Genomic DNA, 23,407 nt, shown 5'->3' on the forward strand with positions numbered 1-23,407 from the left:
GCCCTCTTCTCTGTCCTCTACCGCCCCCACTTTTGTCCTGCCTGTCTCCTTCCTCCCTAACCCTCTCCTCTGTCTTTTCCTCCCTGTTTTCATTTCTGTCTGTGGGTAAAATGCTTAACAGGTATCTCATATGTAAGTACGAGTTTCATGAATAACAATAATCACTTTATTACAAACAGATTTCTAATTCCAAAGATCTACATCCCTAAAAGCTATCCAAGAGCAGTTGGCTCTAAATTTCTTACTAACGGGCATGGGCTCGTTGATGGTATCCTCCGTGGTAACATTAGCAGTGGCAGTAATAATGAAAGTAACAATAATGTTTTCTTCTTATCATGACTAATATTTACAGATAGATTTACCACTTTGCTACCTATTGTTCTAGGTGAGTGACTCTCAGAGTCTTGTCTGAAGACTCTTGGGGAGGCCCAGTCCTCTCGAGGAGTCTGTGAGCTCCAAACTGTTCTCATCCCAATGCTAAGCAACCCTTTGCCTTTTTACCTCGTGCTCACGTTTGCACCGATTACACAGAAGCAGTGGGGTGGGGCGCAAAGCTGCTGGCTCCTCAGCTGGAACCCAGGCTCGTGGTCATTTTAGTCTTCATTATCAGCATTCTCCGTTTTTGTTTAAAAAAAAAAAGCAATTTTATTTTAGAAAGCCCCAGTGAAGCAGTATTTTATTACATCCTGACCCGTGAGTATATGTTTTTAATGTTGTATGTGACAAAATCGAGAAGTAGGCATTAAGTACTTCTACATGCTTGTGTTCCAGCTGAATTAGTCACTTTCATGTGAGAGAACCACTGGCAAGGAAGCGGTGATTATTCAGACTTGGGTAATTGACAGAAATTGACTTGAAAATGAAGTCAGCCTGTAACTTGACGGGAAGCGCAGTATTGGTCCAGTGCGGAGGGCTGCCCAGCAGCCAGACCGGATGGCGTTTAGGAGACAGGCGCTCCCGGGGCCTCCTGGATGTGACACAACATCAAGCCTTTTATAGCCAACTCGTGTTTCTAAATTCTAATTCCAGGAAAGTTGTGTTTTGAATACTGATGAATTTTCAAATAACAAAGGTAAAAAACAGTTTCCAAGGTTCACCTACTACAGAACCACTCATTGTTTCGACCAGAAAAATAGAGCTGAGATATTGAAAGCCATTTCCAAGGTAACACTGTACAAATGCATGATTTATGGCCTAATCTCATATTTTATAGTGCTTTAAACTTCCAAGTACTTTCATATATACATTTTCATCTGATCCTCACACAACCCTGTGAGTATAAAAGCAGCTTAGAGATAAGAAAATCGGGACTCAAAGAAGATAATTCTCTGAATGCACTTTGTATTTCCCTGCCCTTTAAACTATTATCTCTGAGGGTCTGAAATAAGGCCGAGAAAATGTGCAGGAGATAGAATCTGTGAAACTTGGCAACTAATAGGTGCAAAATCAAATGGAGATGAAGGAACCAGAGAATCTTCTGAAATCTCTTGCTTGGGCCCCTGGGAGTGACCCATTAACTGCGGAAAAAAAAATTGAGAAGGAATAGATTTAGTCAACAAATGTTTCCTCATTCTTAGAATGGGTAGACAGTGGTGTTACAGTCTCTATGAGAAAAGATGGCATGCACGCCAGTAACTCTGATTCAAGGGGAAAGTGGCACGTGCCTTAAGAAAGGCTTAGTTTGCCTGGCTGGAGTAGCTCAATGGATTGAGCGTGGGCTGCAAACGAAAGCATCGCAGGTTCGATTCCCAGTCAGGGCACATGCCTGGGTGGCAGGCCACGGCCCCCAGCAACCGCACATTGATGTTTCTTCTCTCTCTCTCTTTCTCCCTCCCTTCCCTCTCTAAAAATAAATAAATAAATAATCTTTAAATGTTTTTTAAAAAGTATAGAACCTTTAAAAAAAAAAAGGCTTAGTTTGCCTTCAATTCCTGGTCAGGGCACACACCTGGGTTGCCAGCCAGGCCCCCAGTTCAGGGTGTGCAAGAGGCAACTCATTGATGTTCCTCTCTTTCTCCCTTCCTTCCCCTCTCTCTAAAGATAAATAATTAAAGTCTTTAAAAAAAGAGGAAGAAGAATGGCTTAGTGTAAATCCTATAGCTGTTCACAGGTGGGAAGGAATGACTTCTGGGCTCTGGGGAAATTTTCTGGAAGAGGAAGCCTTTGAAAGGAGTCTTGCAGAACGGTCAAATTTGTGCAGAGGTGGTTGTGAGGAGACAAGGAAATTTCAGTTACAGGAAAAGAGAGAAAGCGGGGGAAAGAAGGGGGAGTATTGGGCACAGAAGGGGGGATATCAGGCACAGGTTGGTAAGAACATAGCATGTGTATAATGTGAGCATGGGACATTACTATTGGAAACAGTTATTCCAATATATGACAGGGAATGGCTACTGCTGCATACTGGTCGGTTTCCCACTTTGTATTTACTTATTTTTTTAAATGACAGTTGCCGAACCTGTCTTTTTAAGCACAACTTGGTCCGTTACATGTAAAATTTCATTTTTCATGGACTAGGGTAAGGATTTCAAGTTCAGATAACATAATTGATCTTCTCAGATGTTGGCGTATGGTTATAGAGAATGTCCTGAAAAATATTTTACTCTGGTCTTATTTTTTTTTAAGTCTTTGGTGGCTTATTTAAAGTAAATCTGCAGTCTTTAGATAACTTTATTCTCTTCACCCTTAGAAATTCATTAATCCCTTCAATTGCATTTTCATCTGAACTGCATCCCTGTCGTCAGATCTCCTTCGACATTAGTGTTTGTCTTCCAGGTCTTCTCCTTTGACATTAGTGTTTGTTAGTAATCACTGAGGAATTTCTCTGACTTGGCTATTTATGACTGCTTCTCCCCTAGACAAGCCAGATAAATATGATCCCCGTGACGTGAAAAGGCTACAACAAGATGATAACTGGGTTGAAAGTTACTTATTTTGGAGACATGATGTTGTCGATGAAACACTGAAGATGCTTGATGAGAGTTTTCAGTGGAGGAAAGACATGGCCGTCAACGGTAAGCTGTTCAGTCTACCTTGAACTGTATACTACCTCCTGCATAAATGTTCACTGTTTTACTTTCATCTAATAGTGCTTTTGCAACTATCCTTCGCAGTCATCACAAACATCAGAATCTAATGTTTTATACAGTCCCCATAATACTTTGAAAATAGTGTCATATGGCCCTGGCTGGTGTAGCTCAGTGGATTGACTGCGGGCCTGCAAACCCAGGGGGTCGCCAGTTCGATTCCCGGTCAGGGCACATGCCTGAGTTGTGGGCCTGGTCCCCGGTTGGGGGCACGTGAGAGGCAACCACACATTGATGTTTCTCTATTTCTCTTTCTCCTTCCCTTCCCCTCTCTCTAAAAATAAATAAATAAAATCTTTAAAAAAAAAGAAAGAAAGAAAATAGTGTCATATGGCCATGTCCAAGCTGGATCACTGGAAAGGCAATCAGATCACGAGGGAGCAGAATCACACTCAGGCTCTGGGCTCACAGCAGTCTCCTAATCTGTGCTTGTTCTGTTTGGTGCCATTCAACAATAACAAGACAGCGTCTTCACTACCAAGCCTAGAGATAAGGAGATACCATTTGCCTGTTTTTCTCTGTTGTTGACTTACATCTTCCCCTCTCCCCAGAGTTCCTTCTGCTACTCGGGATTCCATAAGGAATTAATGAACAGGCGTCCCCAAAGAGCAAGCTTATCCCCAGAGATGCCTTTGGCAGCCTTCTTTTAACTGCTAGATTTGAAGGCCTACTTCAACATGGAAATTTTCTCCACAAACGGGAATTTTAAGCCTCAGAGGGGGTTTTATCGTAATCTTCAAGTACATGGAGAACTCTTCTCAGGAATGGTGACCCATTACCTCTCTCCTCCTGAAAATTTAACAAGAAACTGCCATAACTACTGGTTTTGATGGGGGTATACAGAAGGATTTCCTGATCTGGAGAATTGTAAAACCACGGGGTGGCTGAGTCTGGAGACTTAGTACAAAATAGTCAACAGATAAATCCAGAGCACACACCACCCCCAGTCTTCACATTTGTAGAGGGAATCCATCAGAAAGGGAATATTTAAGAAATAATTGGACTCCAAATGTCAAAACTGGAGGCCATTTCAACAAACAACAAAGCATGTATTAATCAAGCAAAGAAATATTAACCTGCTATTTCTAAATCACAAGATAAACTTTTAAACTTAATAGTTTTTCTGAACATAGAATTGCTTGTTGCCAATGGCAAACCGCTGATAGGTGATAAAAGGGGGTGGAGAAAGATACAGAAATCCTTGAAAGTTCTTGGGGAACTAGCAGTGAATGTAACAAAAGCCTTGGAACTCGCTGCCTCAGTCTGTTGGTTATCAGCCACACTAGAGACTGAAAAGGCGTTTTTGTTCCTCCTACTAAAGGGACCAGCATTCTTCTTGAAGTATTTTCCACTTGCCCCAAGAATATAAAATGTATTAAACTGTACCAGATAGCAAACTCTGTAGAAATATATTATTTTGCAAAAGAAACCACAGTGAATTTTTTTTTTTTCATGAATCCTGGGGCCGTAATGTGGATGTTTACTGGCGTGTCCTCGGGAAATTCCCCAGCCATGACAGTATCTGTCTGCAAGTCTTTAGGTGGAACGCAACCAGAACCTGGAAATGTGTCCATGTAAATAATGAGTGAGGTGTCAAAGGGCAATGGATGTTTCTCATTTCTCTCATCTGTGTCTTTATATAGTTTGTTTACTTAGTGAGAAGCACCATTTTTATTGCCATTCTATCCAGATGTTTGCATAAGCTTTATCTTTCTTTACATCAGAACTACTATGCAACTTGAACCTCACATTGTGAGTTTGCTTTTTTTTTTTTAAAAGGCCTCTCTCTAAGTGATAATTACTCATCGAAGTTTATTACTTTTTAGATCTGACTGAATACTCTATTCCCAGATGGTTATTGGAGATTGGAGGCATCTATCTCCACGGTTATGACAAAGAAGGGAACAAGTTGTGTAAGTCCACTTAACCTCTGTACTACCGGCTTTTCATGAATGTGAGATGTTCTTATGTATCTCAACAGAATTAGTAATAGGCGGCACTCTCTCCACACGTACCACCCAGCAAGTTTCCTACAGCTGGGGGTTGTTAGGGCCATCTTGACTGAGCATCAGGTATTAGTAGCGATACTACTGTTTGCGTTATAATAAAACACACGAAGGCAAGTGCTACATCCTCCTGACACAACCAGAAAAGTGGCGTTCAGAGTCATTAACTTCTTTGTCATTTGACTGATATTAAAATTCAACCCAGTATTTTTACGAAAAGCCCTTTTTTGACAGTCCCTAATGATGGATAAATGGACTTTTTTCAAGTTTCCCAGTCTGCTCCCCTTAGCTTCTTCCTCAGTCTGTGTGATAGCAGCAGAAATAGGAACGCTCATTCCTGCTATACCTGAGGACTCTCTTCTCCCCACCTGGTGCAAAATGCAGCTTGGTTTTGTACAGACAGGGGTTTTAGAGCCCCACCCCACACAGAGTCCGCACAACTTGCTCCCCTCTGACGTGCAGTCCGTGCCTGGCCGAACAGTACTCTTTGCCTTTTCCTACCTCTGGCTGCTCCTTCTCAGTCTTCTTTTTTCATTTCTCTCTTTCCGCCTGTCCCTTGAATGTGCTTCCCTGGCTTCCTTCCTTTCTTGGCCTCTTTGAGTCTCCAGCTGATGCAGTCTCCGTGGGTAACCTCCAGTACCTTGCCAGCTTCAGCTGCCTCCCCCAAGCAGCGGTGAGCCCACAGCGTCCCCAGGCCATATGAATTGATTGCCATCAATTCATTGCCAGCGAGCTGCCTCTACCACAACATACGGCTGAACGTCCGCATCCCACCCCCGGGTCTGTCTCTGTGCTGCCCAGCTTAGGCCAGCAACCATTGCTTTCCCCTCCAACAGAGCTTCACTGAGCCCCTCCCCGTTTCCCCGCCACTTCCTCAGTTCAGTCCCTCACTATCCCCTTCCCCCCAATCCCTTCCCAGGGCATCCCCTGCTGGATTTCCTTCTCTGCCTCTTCCAGTCTCCCCTCTGTGCCGCTGCCTGTGAGATGTTGTCAGTAGGAAGATCAGGCCACCTCAGCATTGCATTCAGGGCCGTTCGAGCCCAGCCCTGGCCACATAGCTTCTCCTCTCACCATTCACCACATTTTGTCTCAGCTGCCACCATTCTCAACACTTTGCCACATTCCGCGCACGTGCAGGACACCCACTCACACCTCCATGGTGCTCCTGTCCAGCTTTTCCTCCAAAAGAACATTTTTTTCTAGTGCTTGGCAGAACCGGTGGCTTTTTTTTTTTTTTTGTTAAGCACACTGAAGAGGACTCTTAGGTCATTACCAAATATTGTTTGTTCACCTGTATTTTCTTTCCCTCTTAGTTACATTTCTGTATTTCCTAAGAGGACGGGGGACATAGTTTCCTGCCTGCTACCCTGTAAAGTGCCCAAGTGCACAATATTTCCTCTTCTTAAAAAAGGCAGAGATGTTTTCCATCTGACACACAAGATGAAGTAGAAATGGAGAAATGAAAAGGGAAAGAATGCTCTATGTATACAATGACATTATAATGCCCTACACATTTTTCTTCTTTTTATCTTTATGTTCTGCTAAAAGTATGGATCAGGGTGAAGTATCACATAAAAGACCATAAAACCATCCTGGACAAAAAGAAGCTTATCGCCTTCTGGCTGGAACGTTATGCTAAGAGAGAGAATGGAAAACCCATAACCGTGATGTTTGACCTGTCAGAAACTGGGATCAATAGCATAGTAAGCATTTTTTTTTTAATTCTAAGTCACTGTTCATCGTGGTGTGCTCCCTCCTGTCCTCCCTGGCATTCCCCTTGACCAGATATTGCTATACAATTCAGCTAACCAATTTATGTCCGGGATTTATTCCCCCCGTCCCCTGCTGCATTGTGAGTGAAGTGAAGCATAGAATAGGATTTGCAAAGAAATAAATTTGCTTCAGTGTCTGGCATTGAAACTAGGTTTCCTAGAAGTGTTCCTTGTCTGATACACAGGATATAAGGGTAGGCTGTGGGGGCTGGCAGGGTACTGAGTAGATGTGGTAACAGGGAACTTTTCTAACAAAGTCCGTACCCCACAGCGTCTAGCCCTGTGCCTGGCACAGCATAACGCACCCAGTAAATACTGAGGAAAGTGACGGCTGCTCTCTGTTGTACCATTAGATTCAGACTGTGCTTTCCAGTTACGAAATATTCCCCTGAGTTTTGCACATACAGCACTTTGTGATTTTGTTGGGATTGCTGGTTTCCTTGTGTAGGTCTGTTTTTCGTTTCACTTGGTTAGCTTTGGAAACTTTCTCTCCAGGTGATTTTTCCCAAGCTTGAAAAATAAGTAAAACCTACGGGTCCTTATTTTGGGCCCTTGTGACCTTAGTGGTAACTACAAACCCTTCATCGGGGATGGGGATCCATTAGCACGTGGATTGGAACTGTTGTCTCTTACATTCGAACTCTGGCTCATTCTGGTAGCAGTGAAGTGCCGTGCACACCTGCCTGGGACAGTGTTCAAACCTTTTTGAAAACCCACTTGGCAAAGTATGTTAAGAATCTTAAAGTGACCAGAGGGGAGAGGGGAGGAAATTTCAGGGGAGAAGGGGAAGGGTTTACAGGAACAAGTATAAAGGACACGTGGACAATAACAAGGGGGGCAGTGGAAATGGGAGGGAGGTGGGGAGGGCTTGGGGAGTGGGCTGGGATGGGGGTAAAAGGCAGAAAACTGCACTTGAACAACAATTAAAATAATAATAAAAAAGAATCTTAAAGTGTTTGCATTCATACTGTTTGTCTGGTAACTAACTTCCGGAAGTCTATTCTAATGAAAGAATCTTGAGTACAGAAAAAGCGCTATGCACCAGCATGGTTTTTCAGAGTGGGATGTGAAATAGCAAAAAGTTAGACAAAATGTGAATGTCAGCATGGGGCAATGGTAGACTGTGGTGTTGTAATGGATGCAGTATGTGTAATGGTGTTCATAATGGATTTGTAGTACTATTGGAAAATACCTTTCTGAAAAATGTTTTTTAATTCTCCCCCGAAGATATGTTTATTGCTGAGAGAGAGAGGAAGGTGGGGGAGCGAGAGGGGAGAGAGACATTGATATGAGAGAGAAAGATTGATGAGTCACCTCCTGCACATGCCCTGAGACTGGGGACCACACCCACAACCCAGGCACGTGCCGACCCCCGTTGACCACAGCCTTTTGGTGTATGGGACGACGCTGCAACTAACTGAGCCACCCGGCCAGGGCAGAAAGTACCTTTTTTTTTTTTTAATGAAACCAGCAACCAGATTATATCGTAGTGAAACCTACCCCCCAAAAGGAAACCTTAGACATTAAAAAAGACAAAACAACAAAAAACAGACTAGGGAGAATCACTAGGGAGAACTAGAGATGAGTTTTGGGTGGTGGAACCACAGAATTTTTTTTCTTCTTCATTCATCTATATTTTAAGACTTCATTGCCCTGGATTTTTTTTCAATGTAATTTCTGTATCATTGAGTTTTAAATTACAGAGTAAATCATTTTATGCCCAAAATCGAAATCAAAATGCCTGTGTAAATAATATTTCTTAAAAGTAAATCATAATTCTGTTATCTTTTATGGATAATAATTTTCTAATTATTAACCAAGATTCATGGAAAATACATGTTAATGTTTTTTATAGCCAAATACAGGGGCAAAGAATTGACTTGAACTGTCTGCTTTTTTTTTCAAGCTACTAAAGATATGCTACCTCATTATCTTCAATTCATAAATAAGGTTTATTTGCATGACTAAATATTTAAATCAGTACTGTTTTTATTTTTTTAAAGATTTTATTTATTTATCTTTAAGGCGGAAGGGAAGGAGAGAGGGAGAGAAATATCAATGTATGGTTGCCTCTCGTGGGTCCCCTGCTGGGAACTGGCCTGCAACCCAGGCATGTGCCCTGACTGGGAATTGAACCATGATCCTTTGGTTCACAGACCTGCGCTCAACCCACTGAGCCCAGGGCAAAATCAGTATTGTTTTTAAATACTTGAATCTTACTGAATTATTTTTATATATCACCCTAATGACTCACAAAGGGTTTAGGTTGGCTTACAAGGATGCATTGCATACAGAAGTACAAAGCAAGAAATTTAAACAATTATTTGTTAGAGCTGGCTGCTAATTTACCTGTCAGCTTTCAGCTGCCCACCTGAAAGCAATGGGATCCTTTAACATTGCTTAGAGGCCATACTTTAAACCCAGCATCTTAGGAGAACTATATGCATTCCTAATACTTAAACTAGATAGAAAAGTCTTTCATGGGTCCTCAAAGGGAGGACATTTTACAAGATAATGAATAGCATCCTTGAAAACATTCTTGAGGAATGCAGACCAATAGTTTCATGGAGCTTTTTTATGTAGCACTCACTAATACATACACACACCATAGACATCCCATCAGATCCACTTGAATTAACAGTAACTTCAGGCTTTATAAGCAAGACCATTCAATTACATAGAAGAGGTAAACAAGAACACTGGATAAAGGCTTTTTAGGCAAAGTCTCTGGGGGCCAGAGATCATATAGTAGGTAACCAAATTTATATGTAAGTAGTTATTGAGGTATTTCTTGGACTCTTAACTACAAATTATTAAGCTCTATACATAGTAGCTATAATGATTAGTTTATAAAGGTATCATTACAGAGTAGGATGTATCCCATAATACTTAAAATTGGTAAGGATACTTGCTTACAGTTTACTACAGTTAAAGATCCTGCAATCCACATACTAGGAATGTCTTTATAGGTGCTCTAGGAAAACCCACCTTTCAGTAATTGATGGGTTCAAGTTTGCCTGGTTACATGTATCTTTCATCCTATAGACCTTATAAGATGGCTGATCAGCATTAGTAAGTCAGCGTTTGGCCGTGGAATAACATGGAATGAAATGATCCTTATGAATAGTTATCCTAATAACCTGATTTCACGTTGTTGTGTTCAGTGCAGTGGAATCAACCAGATAGCTATATTTATACAGTCTTCCAGAAATTGAAGTCAAATGCCCTGGGTGGTGTGGCTCAGTGGATTGAGTGTCAGACTGCGAAACAAAGGGTTGCATGTCCCATTCCCAGTCAGGGCACGTGCCTAGGTTGCAGGCCAGGTCCCCAGTAGGGGGTGTGCAAGGGGCAACCACACATTGATGTTTCTCTCCCTCTCTTTCTCTCTTCCTCTCTCTAAAACAAATAAAATATTTTAAAAAGAAGAAGAAATTGAAGTCAATGAACAGCACTTGAATGTAAACTGAGAAATTCTAATTGTAGTCCTAGGTCCCAAAATAAGAGGAAAGAAGCTAGAAGTGAAATAGATACAGCAGGCCAATATGATCAGATTAATTGTTGAGTAAAATATTAATATATTTTATTGAAGCTATTATGAGGTGTAGAAATTAGCCTTAAAAGCAAATACAGCAGAACTTATGTACATATGCATTGTTATCCCGAGTAGTCAGGTTGTAAACTGTATACCTATTTCAATAATTCTTTAACTGTTCAACAGTTTTTTAGAATTTTTCTATGGGAATTGCTTTTAGATCATTTTATAATGCCATGCTACCTTAGCAGCCTGAGGTATCGAAGTAGTTTGAGGTGAAATAAGTGATATTTAAGCTTCTGATTTTTTAACTCAATTTTAGGACTGATTATTGTAAGTAGTTTAATGACTTAAAACCTTAATTCTTGGGAATATATATATTTCTATATGAGCTTATTTTTAAAGAATTTAATAACTGTCTCATGTGTATTTAATAATTTATCACCTTTAGAAATGTATAGTTTAAAATTCTCTAATGTGGACCAGTCTTAAAGATTTAAATGTATAATTTTTTTTTAGGACATGGATTTTGTACGCTTTATCATCAACTGCTTTAAGATTTATTACCCTAAATACCTCTGTAAGTAACTTATTCCTTTATAGAAATATGAAATGTAGAAACTGTAAACAATGTGTGAGAATTGTGTATTACAGACTTTAATAGCTGAAACATTGTTTTCTGATGAAGAGCTTAAATGTGTTCATAGAAGTTTAAGTGCATATTGTAGGTACAGGGAAAGTTTTTCATAAATAATCATTTTCCTTAAGAGTTTAAGTTCTAAACTGTACATATGGCATCCTATTACATACATGCATGCACACATATAGGAACATAAAAACATTTATTTACAAGATTATCCCAATTTTAGTGATCTTTCAATTGAAAAATTCCTTTCAAATATTTATTATATAGAACTTCCTACATACAAGGGAACAGGTAAGCAACACATGTTATAACATGGACTGTGATAAGCTATAGTCATACATCCAGTACATTTTGTTACTAATTGGTAGTTACAAATTGTCATTGAGTAAACGCTTGACTAAAGTATACCACATTTGAACTGGCATTTGGAGTTTGTTTTTAATTGTGATTCTATCATTAATTGCCTGAATGAAGAACCCCTAAATCTTACTTATTTTCGATTTACTGGATTTATATGATGGTTTTCCCCTGGAGAAATGAAGATGCCTTCCCACATAAATAGTTAAATATTTTTAACCTCAGTGGGTTGAATATGAAAAGACAAAAGAGAGGCAACAGGGGCGTCAGCAAATGGAAACTCTCAGGTCCGCCTAGGTGCACCCTGGCAAGTAGCACAAACAGGGTCTTTTAGGACTTGTGACTCAGGGGATACTACAGCATAAAATCCCCAAGTCATCTTACTGTAGCATGCTTTTGCATTATTATTAACATGAAGTGCAGAATAGACAAGAACCGTCATAGATCTATTGGCATATTTATTGGAACTGTTGTCTCTTATACCTTCAAAACTTTGGCCGTAGTGTCTTCAGAGAACGTAGTCATGAATGTTTTCAGGAAAAGACAGTGTTTGGTTTGGGGAACCTGCGGGATCTGAATTCTTCCTGGATCTAGCATGTCCCCTGGTTCATTAAAGCTTGCTGAGCAGTGCCAGTCAGGGGTCACTAGGGAATCAGCACCCCACATTGTTAGCTTGCTTCTCTTATGTGCAAAATGAAGTAAAATGTTCACTTCTTTATTGAACTATCTAATGGAGTTTGTGAAGAGCCATTTATAAATAAGTAGTATTAGTATTACCTTATAAAACACATCCAAGATTTTTTTTTTGAGAAACCTATTAATAAATTCACGGCACAATACAAAGATGAATTAGAATCATTCCAGTTAATTAGAGAAAATGTATATATTCTACCTATATAATGTAATTTTGCAGACACTGAATTTTGTAGCATCTTAAATTGGTTATGCTTCAAAATCTGTCATGAAATATACGTATTATTTCTTAATATCTTGAGTCCAAATCTTTTTACACATACCTCAGATGAAGACTCAAGTATTAAGTACCAGGGTACCTCATTGCAAATACCTTGTTCTTTATGTATATTTTACTGTCCGACACTAATATAATTATTCTAGCAAGTTCTCTGCTAAGAGAAGAATGAAATTACATTTTGATTCTTCTGAAATATAAGAATAAATTGGATATCAAAATCCCCTTTGTGTTTTCTGATTCTTTCTCACAATAGGGCTGTTTAACATCTTCATCAAAGTATGCAAATAATGCCCTGGCTGCTGTGACTCAGTGCATTGAGCACCAGCCTGTGAATGGAAAGGCCACCGGTTCAGTTCCCGGTCAGGACACGTGCCTGGGTTGTGGACCAGGTGCCTAGTTGGGGGCGTGTGAGAGGCAACCAATGGATGTATCTTGTGCATCAATGCTTCTCCCCCTCTTTCCCTTCCCCTCTTTCTAAGAATAAACAAAATCTTTCTTAAGTATGCAAATAATATTCCATAAACTTTATAATGATTGGCTTCCTGGAACTTAACAATATTAAGAAAAGTGGAAATAATTTTTTTCTTAAAATATGGTGATTTATTAAAATGGTGGCAGCAACTGTGAGAGTGGTTTAAAAATCTCTAGAAAATTATCATTGAAAGTATAAATTAGAGTTGAACTTGTTTTAAAGTTCAGTGGACTTCGGCATAATATGACATGCCAGATCCAAAGACTCCATTTACCCACTTACATTTAGATCATCATTTTTTCTAGGTCAGGTATAAGCGATACTACTATAGTGGTACTAAGTCACGATTAATGAATTTTTTCTTCATTTCATCTTTCAGCAAAAATAGTGATCTTTGATATGCCTTGGATAATGAACGGTGAGCATATTACTTATACTTTCTAAAACAAAATGTCTGATTTCCTTTTTTCTTCGCCAATTTAGCCACATTTGTATGGTCATTTTAAAAAGTTTATATTTTGCTTGGGACATACTCTTAAGAGGCTAGAGCTAGAACACTCAAAGGCTGTTCCTAAGCAAATTGGGCTAACTTGCAACCCCTGGGAACACCACTGGTCTTCCCTAAAAATGGCCTCAGGAGGTTCAACCACTCAGGCAAAACTCTAGTCAGAAGCCTCAGTCTGGCACCCACAGATGGGGTGTTTCAAAGAATACAGGCCTTGGCTAGATTTTCTCATGAGCTTCAGGAGTTGAGGACGAAGGTAGGATGAATCTGAAATTTGTTTCAAATCTCTGTAGTCGCATAGCCCTTAGGACGGTTATAATAAGTGGAACCTCGGTTCTTGAACCTAATTTGTTCCGGAAGGCTGTTCGACAAGCAATTTGTTTGAAAACCAGATCACTTTTTTCCCCACCAGAAATACTGTATCCGCATAAAAGGGTTATCAGGTCGAGAACTGAAGTTTTGTATAACAACCGAGACATGTTTTCCATGCAAACTTGGTCGAGAACTGAACTGAGATGGGAGATGTTCGAGAACCGAGGTTGGACTGTGTATTTTTTGATAAAAATTTTTAAACTACTGAAAAACACTAGTAATGAAAAACACTTCTCCCAAAAAAAAGCCCAGGACCTAATGGCCTCACTAGTCAGTTCTACCAAATATGTGAAGAAGAAGCAACACCAATCCTTTGTAAATTCTTCCAAAAAACCCAGAAGAGGAACAATTCCCAGTTCATTGAATGAGCAAGTATATCCCTAATAACATACATCACAGGACAACTACAGACCAAGTACCCCTTATGACTACGGATGGACCAACCCTCAATAAAGTACTAAGAAACTGACTCTAGCAATATAAAAAGGATTCTACACCATGACCAACACAGATTTATCTCAGGAATGCAAAGTCAGTTCAACATAAGAAAACCAGTGTTATCCAACATATTCATAGGCTGAAAGGGGAAAAAAAAACACATGATTATCTCCATAGACACAGGAAAAAGGCATTTGAAAAAATTCAGTACAGTCTCATGACAAACACACTCAAGAAAGTAGGAATAGAAAGCAAGCACAAATAATTGAAACAGTTGTGAAGTTAGGGGGACCACAGTGCTCCACACTGGGCTACTACCCTCACTTCTGACACCAACTGTAAGTTCAGGGGGTTCCCAAAACCACTCTCACTCGGGTTTACCAGAATGACTTACGTAACTCACTGAAAGCTGTTACACTCACAGTTACAGCTTATTACAGAAATACGGTTCAGATTAAAATTAGCCAGGGGAAGAAAAACAGTGGCACCCGGGTAAGTACCAAGTGCAGAGCAAGTTCATTGTCCGCCATCAGTACGTGGCAGCACCCATCGGGTATTGCCAGCCGGGGAAGATCACCCAAACCACAGTGTTCACAGTTTTTACTGGGCTTCGTTACGTAGGCCCTGCTGATTTCCCACAATGTCTTATCTCAGCCTCCAGTGTCTCTAGGGCTCTACTGTCACTGTGGGACACAAAGCCCCCACCCTAAGTTGTATTGTTCCAGTGTGACCCAAGGTCCCCAGACAAACAAAGACACTGCTGGCAGGCGTGAAGATTATCTCCCAGCAGCTGAAGACAAAGGCCAGACATTTCTTGGAAAAAGGTTAATTCTTTGCTACACAGAAGATAACTTCATCAGCCTGATAAAAGGCATCTTTGTGAAACCTGCATTTATGAAATCCCATAGCTAACATGGAGTAATGCTAACCGTATTTGCAGGTGACATAATCTTCCGTATGCAAAATTTTGAGGAATACAAACACTAAAGAAACTTACAAGTAATCAACAAGTTCAGCAAGGTGGCACAAGGCCAATACAAAAAATCGATTGTATTTCTATATACTCACAGTGAATAATCCAAAAGTGAAATTAAGAGAACGATCCAATTTATAATAGTATCACAAACAATGAAATCCTTACAAATAAAATTAGTCAAAAGAGTTCAAGACTTACACACTGAAAACTACAAAACACCATTGAAGGATATTCAAGATTTAGGTAAACAGGCGCCTCTTATTCAGGGATTGGAAGACCTAATATTTTTAAGACGACAGTGCTTTCTGAATTGATCAACATATTCAATGCAGCCCGTCAGAGTCCCAGCTGTCTTTTTTTTTTTTTTTAACAAACTGACTAGCTTGCCCTTAAATTGAAACAGAAATGCAAGGGATCCAGGGTGGTAAAAATAATCTTGAAAAAGAACAATGAAATTGAAGGACTCACACTCTTCAATTCAAAACTCACTACAACGCTATAGTAAGTACGATGTTGTGGTATGGACATAAGGACAGATACAAAAGTAAGTAAAATAGAATTGGGAGCCCAAAAAGACACTCTGACATTTATGGTTAATTGATTTTTTGACGGTGCCAAAACAATTCAGTGGAGGGAACAATAGTCTTTTTAATAATACTGGAACAACTGAACATTTCTATTCAAAAGAATGAAGTTGGACCTCCCATCATATAGAAAAATTAAATATAGGAGTTAAAACTGTAAAACCCTTCAAATAAACCATAGGAGTAAACCTTTATGACCTTAGTTTAGGCAGTGGTTTCTTACATAGGGCACCAAAAAAACCACAAGTGACAAAAGAAAAAAAAATAGATATATTTTGGACTTTGTTAAAATTTAAAACTTTTGTTCCCCAAAGAATACCATCAAGAAGGTGAAAACACAGCTCCAGAATGAAATAAAGTCTTTACGGATCATATATTTGATAAAGGACTTGTGTTTGTAATATATAAGTAACTTTTATAATGCAATAATACAAAGACAAATGACCCAATTAGAAAGGACGCAAGATTTGAATAGGCATTTTCCCAAAGAAGATATGCAAATGACAGTAAACACATGACAAGATGCTCAACATGAGTCGTTAAAGAAATTCATGTCAAAACAACCACACGAACAAATTTTAGCCCACACTGAAGACCTGGGTTAGGAGCAACAGTAAATTCATTGAGAAAGAATTGAAAAGAACTTAATAAAGTGACCGTTTTTTTCTTCAGCTGCTTTCAGAATTGTGAAATCCTGGCTGGGCCCAGAAGCAGTGAGTTTGTTGAAGTTCACAAGTAAAAATGAAGTCCAAGACTATGTCAGTGTAGAATTCCTGCCTCCCCACATGGGTGGAACTGTAAGTATAGTTACCTCGAGACTTGTTTCTAAAATAAGACCGGGCCACGGCACGTTAGGCTGTCTTCTTTCCTCAGAGAAAAAGGGAACGCAATGTCGTAACACCCAAAGAAAGATCACAGATCCCCCAAAATAGCAAGCAGGGTTACACTTTTCAAGGTTTCAAGTTGTTAAGATTGCTATTTTTGGATGGTTCGAACCTGAAAAGTGTTCGGTAAAAAGAAGTATTCAGTGAATCTACTGCTATCCCAACGCCCCAGTTCCCCTTATTATATTTCCAGGGATCTCTGGTGCCTGTTTAAGCAACTGTAGAGTATATGTAATATACGTATAAGCAGATACTGTGTATATGTAATTCTTCCTCCTACCCATCTCTTTTTAACAAGTAGTAAGTTTCAATACTATTGTGTTTCCTGCTTTTTTCTTTACAACATGTCTCACAGACCTTTCCAAATCAATATGCAACAAGCAGTCTTACTCTCATTCCCAGCTGCGTAGTATCCAGTGTCTAGAGATGAACCGTAAATTATTTAATTAATAACCATTAGGTATTTGGTTTCCTTTTGATGTGTCTTTAGTTTGTTTCCAATAGTTTACTATTGGACAATCTTGTTTGAATTTAAAAGATAATATATACTATCAACAGTTTTAGAAATGATTTCACTACTTACAAATAAGAGACCAGGAGTAAGTAGGTATGTGTTAAATTCTTAAGACTGTGTAAGAGTGAAACATATTGTGATAATGACTTTATAAATTGTGAAACCTATAGAATTGTTATGCTTTGGGTTAGCTTGATTGACAATATTTTTATTTGATTTTTATAATCTACCTTGTTTATTGCCTTCCCGGCAAAATTGTATTCAACCAGAACCAAGGGGATAGCAAGATGAGAAGCTGGTATGTGTTATCTTTGATTTTTAAAAAACTTGAATATTTTTAATTTGAAATTTGATGCTTTCCTATTCTGAAACATCGTACTTCGTATTTTAACCTAGAAAAACCAGTGTATGCGTCATTTCAGGTACTACCCTTGGTTCAAATGGTAATTTGATTGATTTGTCATTTTTACAGTTTTCCCATAGAATTGTTGTATCTTAAAATTGATAGCATTTAGTAAAATCTATATTCATTTTTAGAGGTATAAAAGGTTACTTTGTTTCCCTTCTCTGATATAAGTGGCATATTTCTTCGGGATTGTAGTAAAAATTGTAGTTAGGACTACTATTTTTTCACAATTTTTGTTTTGTTTTGTTTTTGGAAAGTAATAGTTGCACATGATTTTTTTTTTTAAAAAAACAGCAAACAATACCCAAGACCGAAAAGTGTAACGGTGCAATGAAAGGCACATCCCCCTCCCCAGCTTACCACCCGCTGTTTTTATCCAGAGGCAGCACTTGTCTCCGGGTTCTCACTCCTTCCACGACGCTCTTCCATGATACTCTTTCACACGGTGATCACAGACCATATACATAGTGTTGTGGTTTTGTTTTTTTTTTACAGCATTTATTTTTAGCTTATGCCTTATTGATTCACAGACATCGACCTGATTCATTAAGCCCTTGCAGGACATGCCACTGTGTAGATATGATGTAACTTAATCAATTCTCTTTTGAAGGTACATTACTTATGTTCTAATCTTTGGCCATTACTAATAGCGCTGCAGTAATTATCCTGGTAAATAACTCCTGGTACACAGGTGCACAGGTCTAGAAGTAAAATCATCAGGTCAGTGGGTATATGTAGTGTTTAATTTTCATAACTCTTGCCAATTTCCCTCTTAAAGAGATTGTGTCCATTTACCAATAACATGTGAAAATGCCGGAACCACGTTCTTGCCAACATCGTGTATTCTCATGTTTGACAGTCTCAGGTGGAAAATATTTCATTATAGTATTGATTTGCATTTCTTTTATTGTGAGTGATGCTGAGCATGTTTTAGTGATTTAAAAGGCAGTCTTCATTGTGTCAATGAACTGTATCATTCCTATATTCCTTGTTTTGTTGCATTATTCTTTCCTTGTTATTTGTGTATATTAACAAAAGCTGTATTTTGTTTCTGACATGTGTGGTGCATATTTTCCCAGTTTATGGCCTTTTTAGGAAAATGTGCCCAATATTTACCAATATTTGCATGCCTTCTAGGTTTTGTGCTATGCTTAGAAAGGCTATCCCTACTTAGGTTGGCTTTTTTTTTTTAATTTTTAAAAAGGTTTTATTTTTGGAGAGGGGAAGGGAGGAAGAAGGAGAGGGAGAGAATCATCCATGTGTGGTTGCCTCTCGAGTGCCCCCCACCGAGGACCTGGCCCACACCACAGGCATGTGCCCTGACTGGGAATCGAACTGGCGACCCTTAGGTTCACAGGCTGACGTTCAATGCATTGTGCCACACCAGCCAGGGCAGGTTGTATTTTTCTTTTTTAATCCTCCTGTGTGGTGTTCTGGACCTTATATGGTTTTAAAAAAATAAATTCACATACTTGCAGGCACACTTAAAGCTTTCATCCATCCGAAATTCTTTTTGATGTAAAAGAGTGAGCTAAAGATCCAGCTTGGTTGTTTTTACAGATGGCTAGCCAATTGTCCCACACCACTCAGTACTTTTTCCCTTTTGGTTTAAGTCTAATTCTATCTGTTTTCTTGGCTAAAGGATTGGATTTCAGTTTTACTGAGACAGGTATTTTCCTGCCCACCCTTTAGCTGGCTGATCCAAAATTCTTTTCTTCTAGGATCCATTCAAGTACAGCTATCCACCACTAGTAGATGATGATTTTCAGACGCCATTGTGTGAAAACGGGCCTATTGCCAGTGAGGATGAAGCGTCAAGTAAGGAAGATATAGAAAGTGATGGCAAAGACACCTTGGAAACAATTTCCAATGAAGAACAAACATCTCTTCTGAAAAAGGTGATTTTAAGAATAAAGTGAAACTGAGTCAAAAACTGTAAGCTGGCCCCAATTCTAGTAGCTTGCTATGTGATTTGGGATAGTTCACTTACCTCTCTGTCCTTCTGCTTCTTTGTATGTAAAAAGAAAGAGGGATCGGATGGGCTGATGCCATTTTTGTCTAAAAATTGGCCAAATGCACCTGGAAGGAATTGCTTTTTTCTAAAATATTTCTATTTATCTGAAATAAAAGTCATTAAAACCTTGCCTTGATCTGCTTCCTCTCTGTCTCATATTTTAAAAAGCAGTTAGTTGTCATGTTGTAATTGGGGCCTTGATAGATAAATACATTATAATTTACAACAAATTGAAACACTCTTAAGGGGGGGAAGGAAGGACCATGTTATATTTTCCACAGTGACATTTACAGTAGGTGCTCAATTATGTTGATGTAAAGTTAATATATATTAAATATATAATTGAGATATAATAAAGCCATGTTAAAGGTTATAATTTGGATGGAATCAATATAATGTTGACTTGTGTCCTAATGACCTGCCCAACCATCAGGTATGAAACTAAATTTCTTTTTTTTGTTTTGTTTTGTTTTGTTTTGTTTTAATCATTGTTCAAGTACAAAACTAAATTTCTGTATCTTTTCTTTCTTCATAATTTCTTTTGTCTTTAGATAAACATAAGCGAACCTACTTCCAAAGCAGAAGAAAATGAAAAAGTTGATTCCAAGATAAAAGCTGTCAAGAAACCATTGAGTGTGTTTAAAGGGCCCTTATTACACATCAGGTACTAGTGGGAGATTTTATTAGCTATGCTTTTGTAACATATTTTGATCATCTTGAGGGAACTACGAAGTAAGAAAACTTCTATACTGTTTTTGAAACTGGAGAAATACAAAATTAACGGTTATGTTAATAACCGTTAGACTCACCTTAGTTTCCAGACATTGTGAATATTTTTAGCTACTTTTGTGTTATTTATTCCATTGAGTGCGTTTAAAGGGCCCTCATACCATATCAGGTAATAAAAGTGAATATTCATATATTAACAGTTAATGTGAATGGCAGGTATTTTTCTCAGTTAACTGATACTGTTAGACTTGCACAAGTTCAAAGATGCCAGAAACAACACTGAAATGTAGGTACTTACCAATCTGACTTTCCAAAAGCTGAAGCTGGATCAGAAAAATAGGGGTTTTTTTCTTGAGGCCAAATTTCAGCTCATCTCTAGTTTTGTGTCTAGGTTATACAATTCAAAAGATGCAGGATTGTTTCTTTATCATGACATAAAGAGCCCTTTCTCACTAATGATACTTTTGGCTGGTAAATCTATCTAGCCTTATGTAACTATTGCTCTACCATCTCTCTTTAATGATGACCTACTAGATCATTTCCTATGCCTGTACTTGAAACCTTCTATGTAACTATGAACAATACGGCTAACGTTTTAAAAACTGAATCTGAGATTGTCTAATTGACAAGATTCGTATGTTACAACATGTTTTGATTACTGTTACATTTGGGGTTGTTGTGTGGGGGAGAGAGAGAGAAAGAGGGAGAAACGGTGGGGGGAGAGAAACAGAAATACACACACTGCGTGTTCTGTTTTCCGTGGGTTTTCTTTGCCATTTTCCCTCTTTGGAGTTGGTTTCCCATGTTTCCTTCAACCGGTTTAGAAGTTACACCTCTGTTTTTTCACCGGAGGCCTGTCAAAAATGCAGGTCCTGGCTTATAAACATTTATAAAGGTATGGCCAGAAGACCTTGGTAGGGAGAAAGCCGAAGTAGAACTCAGGGCTCTGCCATTCTCTGCCTCTGCTCCAAGAAAGTCTCAGCATTTCTACACGCGCCTGAGGACCCAGCCGAGGTCTGCCTCCCTGGAGCTTCTCCCAGTTGCTGTGCTGGTGAACCGAGAGCGGTTCTGAGATCCAAAACCTTCCTGTCTTTTCTGCGGCATTATTTTGGATCGAATCTGAAATGGAAACCAGCAACCCTCCTCATTTACTGACTTGTCCAAAGCTGGGGGCAAAGCCCTCCCGGAAGAGCACTTCCTTAAAAATGTGCATTCTCTAGATGAATAAACATCTTTGATAGGAGCACACTGCAGAGCTACATGACGAATTCACCCTTTTATCTACAAACAAAAACATTCTCCATTGTTTGCAGGCACCTGATGCAATTTGGCCAATGTTGAACTAAACTAAACAAACTTCGCTGAAGTCTTCTTGTTTTCATTGTAGGTCACGGGCATTGCAGTGGCCAAGAATAGTAAAATTTGCATTTTGAGACTCTCTGATTTTACTGTTTGACAAGTTCTTCCTGCACTTCTCACCCCAGTTTTTTTTTTCTTCTTACTATTACAAAGAAAAAGCCTGTATTAGTAAGAAATTATTCTGTTGCTTGAATACATCTGTAATGATCTTCCTTCTTAAATTATGTTGTTCTCCTTTGGTGTATAAAAATATGGCCCACTGTAATCTGTTTGTAATTAGATAAAGCTGAAGCAGCAATTCTATCTTTGCTATGATTACTATCTACAACATAAAGAGTTTAAGTAAATGTACCTTACGTTGGGGCTAATTATGGGACTAATGCATAATCTTCCTAGTTCTCTCTCTGTTCCTTCTTATTTTGCCTTTGATCTTGGGAAAAACATAGGGCTTTTTAAATAGCATGCATTGAATCAGTAAGATTAGAATACAAAATATTAGATAATTTTGTAATCTTGTCTTCTTTGATCCAATGTCTTTATACAAATGTGCACAAAATATTAACCAAATGTTTTTCTTCAAGCTAGATTAGGATTGCCATTTATTCTGAGTAATACAAATGCTTTATGTTTTTGTATTAGCCCAGCGGAAGAACTGTATTTCGGAAGTGCAGAATCTGGAGAGAAGAAAACTTTAATAGTGTTGACAAATGTAACCAAAAATGTAGTGGCATTTAAGGTACATTTCTGAAAGATGAGATAAGTTATGTGTGAAAATTTGGCATGGGGAGTGACTTTAGACATTTTCATTGAAAGGTTGATCATTTTGAACTTGCACAATGGTTTCATTTATAATCTTTTTTTAGGCATGTTATATTGCCTTCTAGTTCTACCCACGTGGCATAGCTTATCTGAAGTTTTTCCTGGGATCTATATTTTAATATTTCATTTGCAGTAATAGGCTAATACATAAATTAATCCCAGGGTTTAACGTTTCTTATAAATAAAAAAACCCAAGGAGAATCATTTTTCATTATATGAATAATTCTTAGTAACTGTGAAAAATAAAGCTATAAAATCAAATATGCATTTCCTTCCCAGTGTAGCATATTCAGGAGTACTAGTTTATACTGGATACTGACCTGAAACTGAGTATCACTTGTAACAAGACTGAGTCCGCCACCACCCCATATTGTAGGCATTGCTTCCTTAAATCATCCATTGAATTAAAATTTAACCACTAGAATGTCTGGATGTCGTTTAATTATCTGCTGTTTTTTAAATTTCCATGCAGTATTGTAATATGTACAGTTTTTGGAATTTGTGTTATAAAATTCAGGTGATTAGCAGATGATATTTAACAGATACGGAGTAATTATTTTATTTAAGAGGAAGGCTAAGTGACAATTGGACTTAAAAGATGAGTAAATATTTTTTAATTAGCTCGAGATGCTTTTTTTCCTAGTGGCGGGGAAAAATACATTCTATGCATAATCACCAAAGCTTATTTTATAAATTTTGGCAATGATTAACTGCTGATTTTGTCAAAAGCCCCTTCTAAGCCATTTGCCCCCAAAAGCATGAAGGTGATCATGTGACGCCTGTGTTTACGCACAGGTGCGAACAACCGCTCCAGAAAAATACAGAGTCAAGCCGAGCAACAGCAGCTGTGACCCCGGTGCCTCGGTGGATATCATTGTGTCTCCCCACGGGGGTAAGTCGTCACGGGATAGCCACTGCCCTGTAGACCTCTATTTCCCATGTGTAAAATGAGATAGGCAAACGGTC

General features: G+C 38.7%; 1 protein-coding gene across 2 annotated transcripts in view; it reads left to right on the plus strand.

Annotated features, from left to right (window-relative positions):
• MOSPD2 (motile sperm domain containing 2) overlaps nt 1-23,407 on the plus strand; it is a 41,381-nt gene that overhangs the window by 12,441 nt on the left and 5,533 nt on the right. For both annotated transcript variants that reach the window (XM_028522611.2, XM_036017104.1), the window contains exons 3-12: nt 2,856-3,011; nt 4,910-4,996; nt 6,638-6,792; nt 10,913-10,973; nt 13,221-13,259; nt 16,389-16,513; nt 19,242-19,418; nt 20,086-20,198; nt 22,262-22,358; nt 23,237-23,333. In XM_028522611.2, the coding sequence (XP_028378412.1) occupies nt 2,856-3,011; nt 4,910-4,996; nt 6,638-6,792; nt 10,913-10,973; nt 13,221-13,259; nt 16,389-16,513; nt 19,242-19,418; nt 20,086-20,198; nt 22,262-22,358; nt 23,237-23,333 (1,107 nt within the window). The remainder of the gene's footprint in view (nt 1-2,855; nt 3,012-4,909; nt 4,997-6,637; nt 6,793-10,912; nt 10,974-13,220; nt 13,260-16,388; nt 16,514-19,241; nt 19,419-20,085; nt 20,199-22,261; nt 22,359-23,236; nt 23,334-23,407) is intronic.

Source organism: Phyllostomus discolor, chromosome X (assembly GCF_004126475.2).
Source record: "Phyllostomus discolor isolate MPI-MPIP mPhyDis1 chromosome X, mPhyDis1.pri.v3, whole genome shotgun sequence".
Lineage (NCBI taxonomy): Eukaryota > Metazoa > Chordata > Mammalia > Chiroptera > Phyllostomidae > Phyllostomus > Phyllostomus discolor.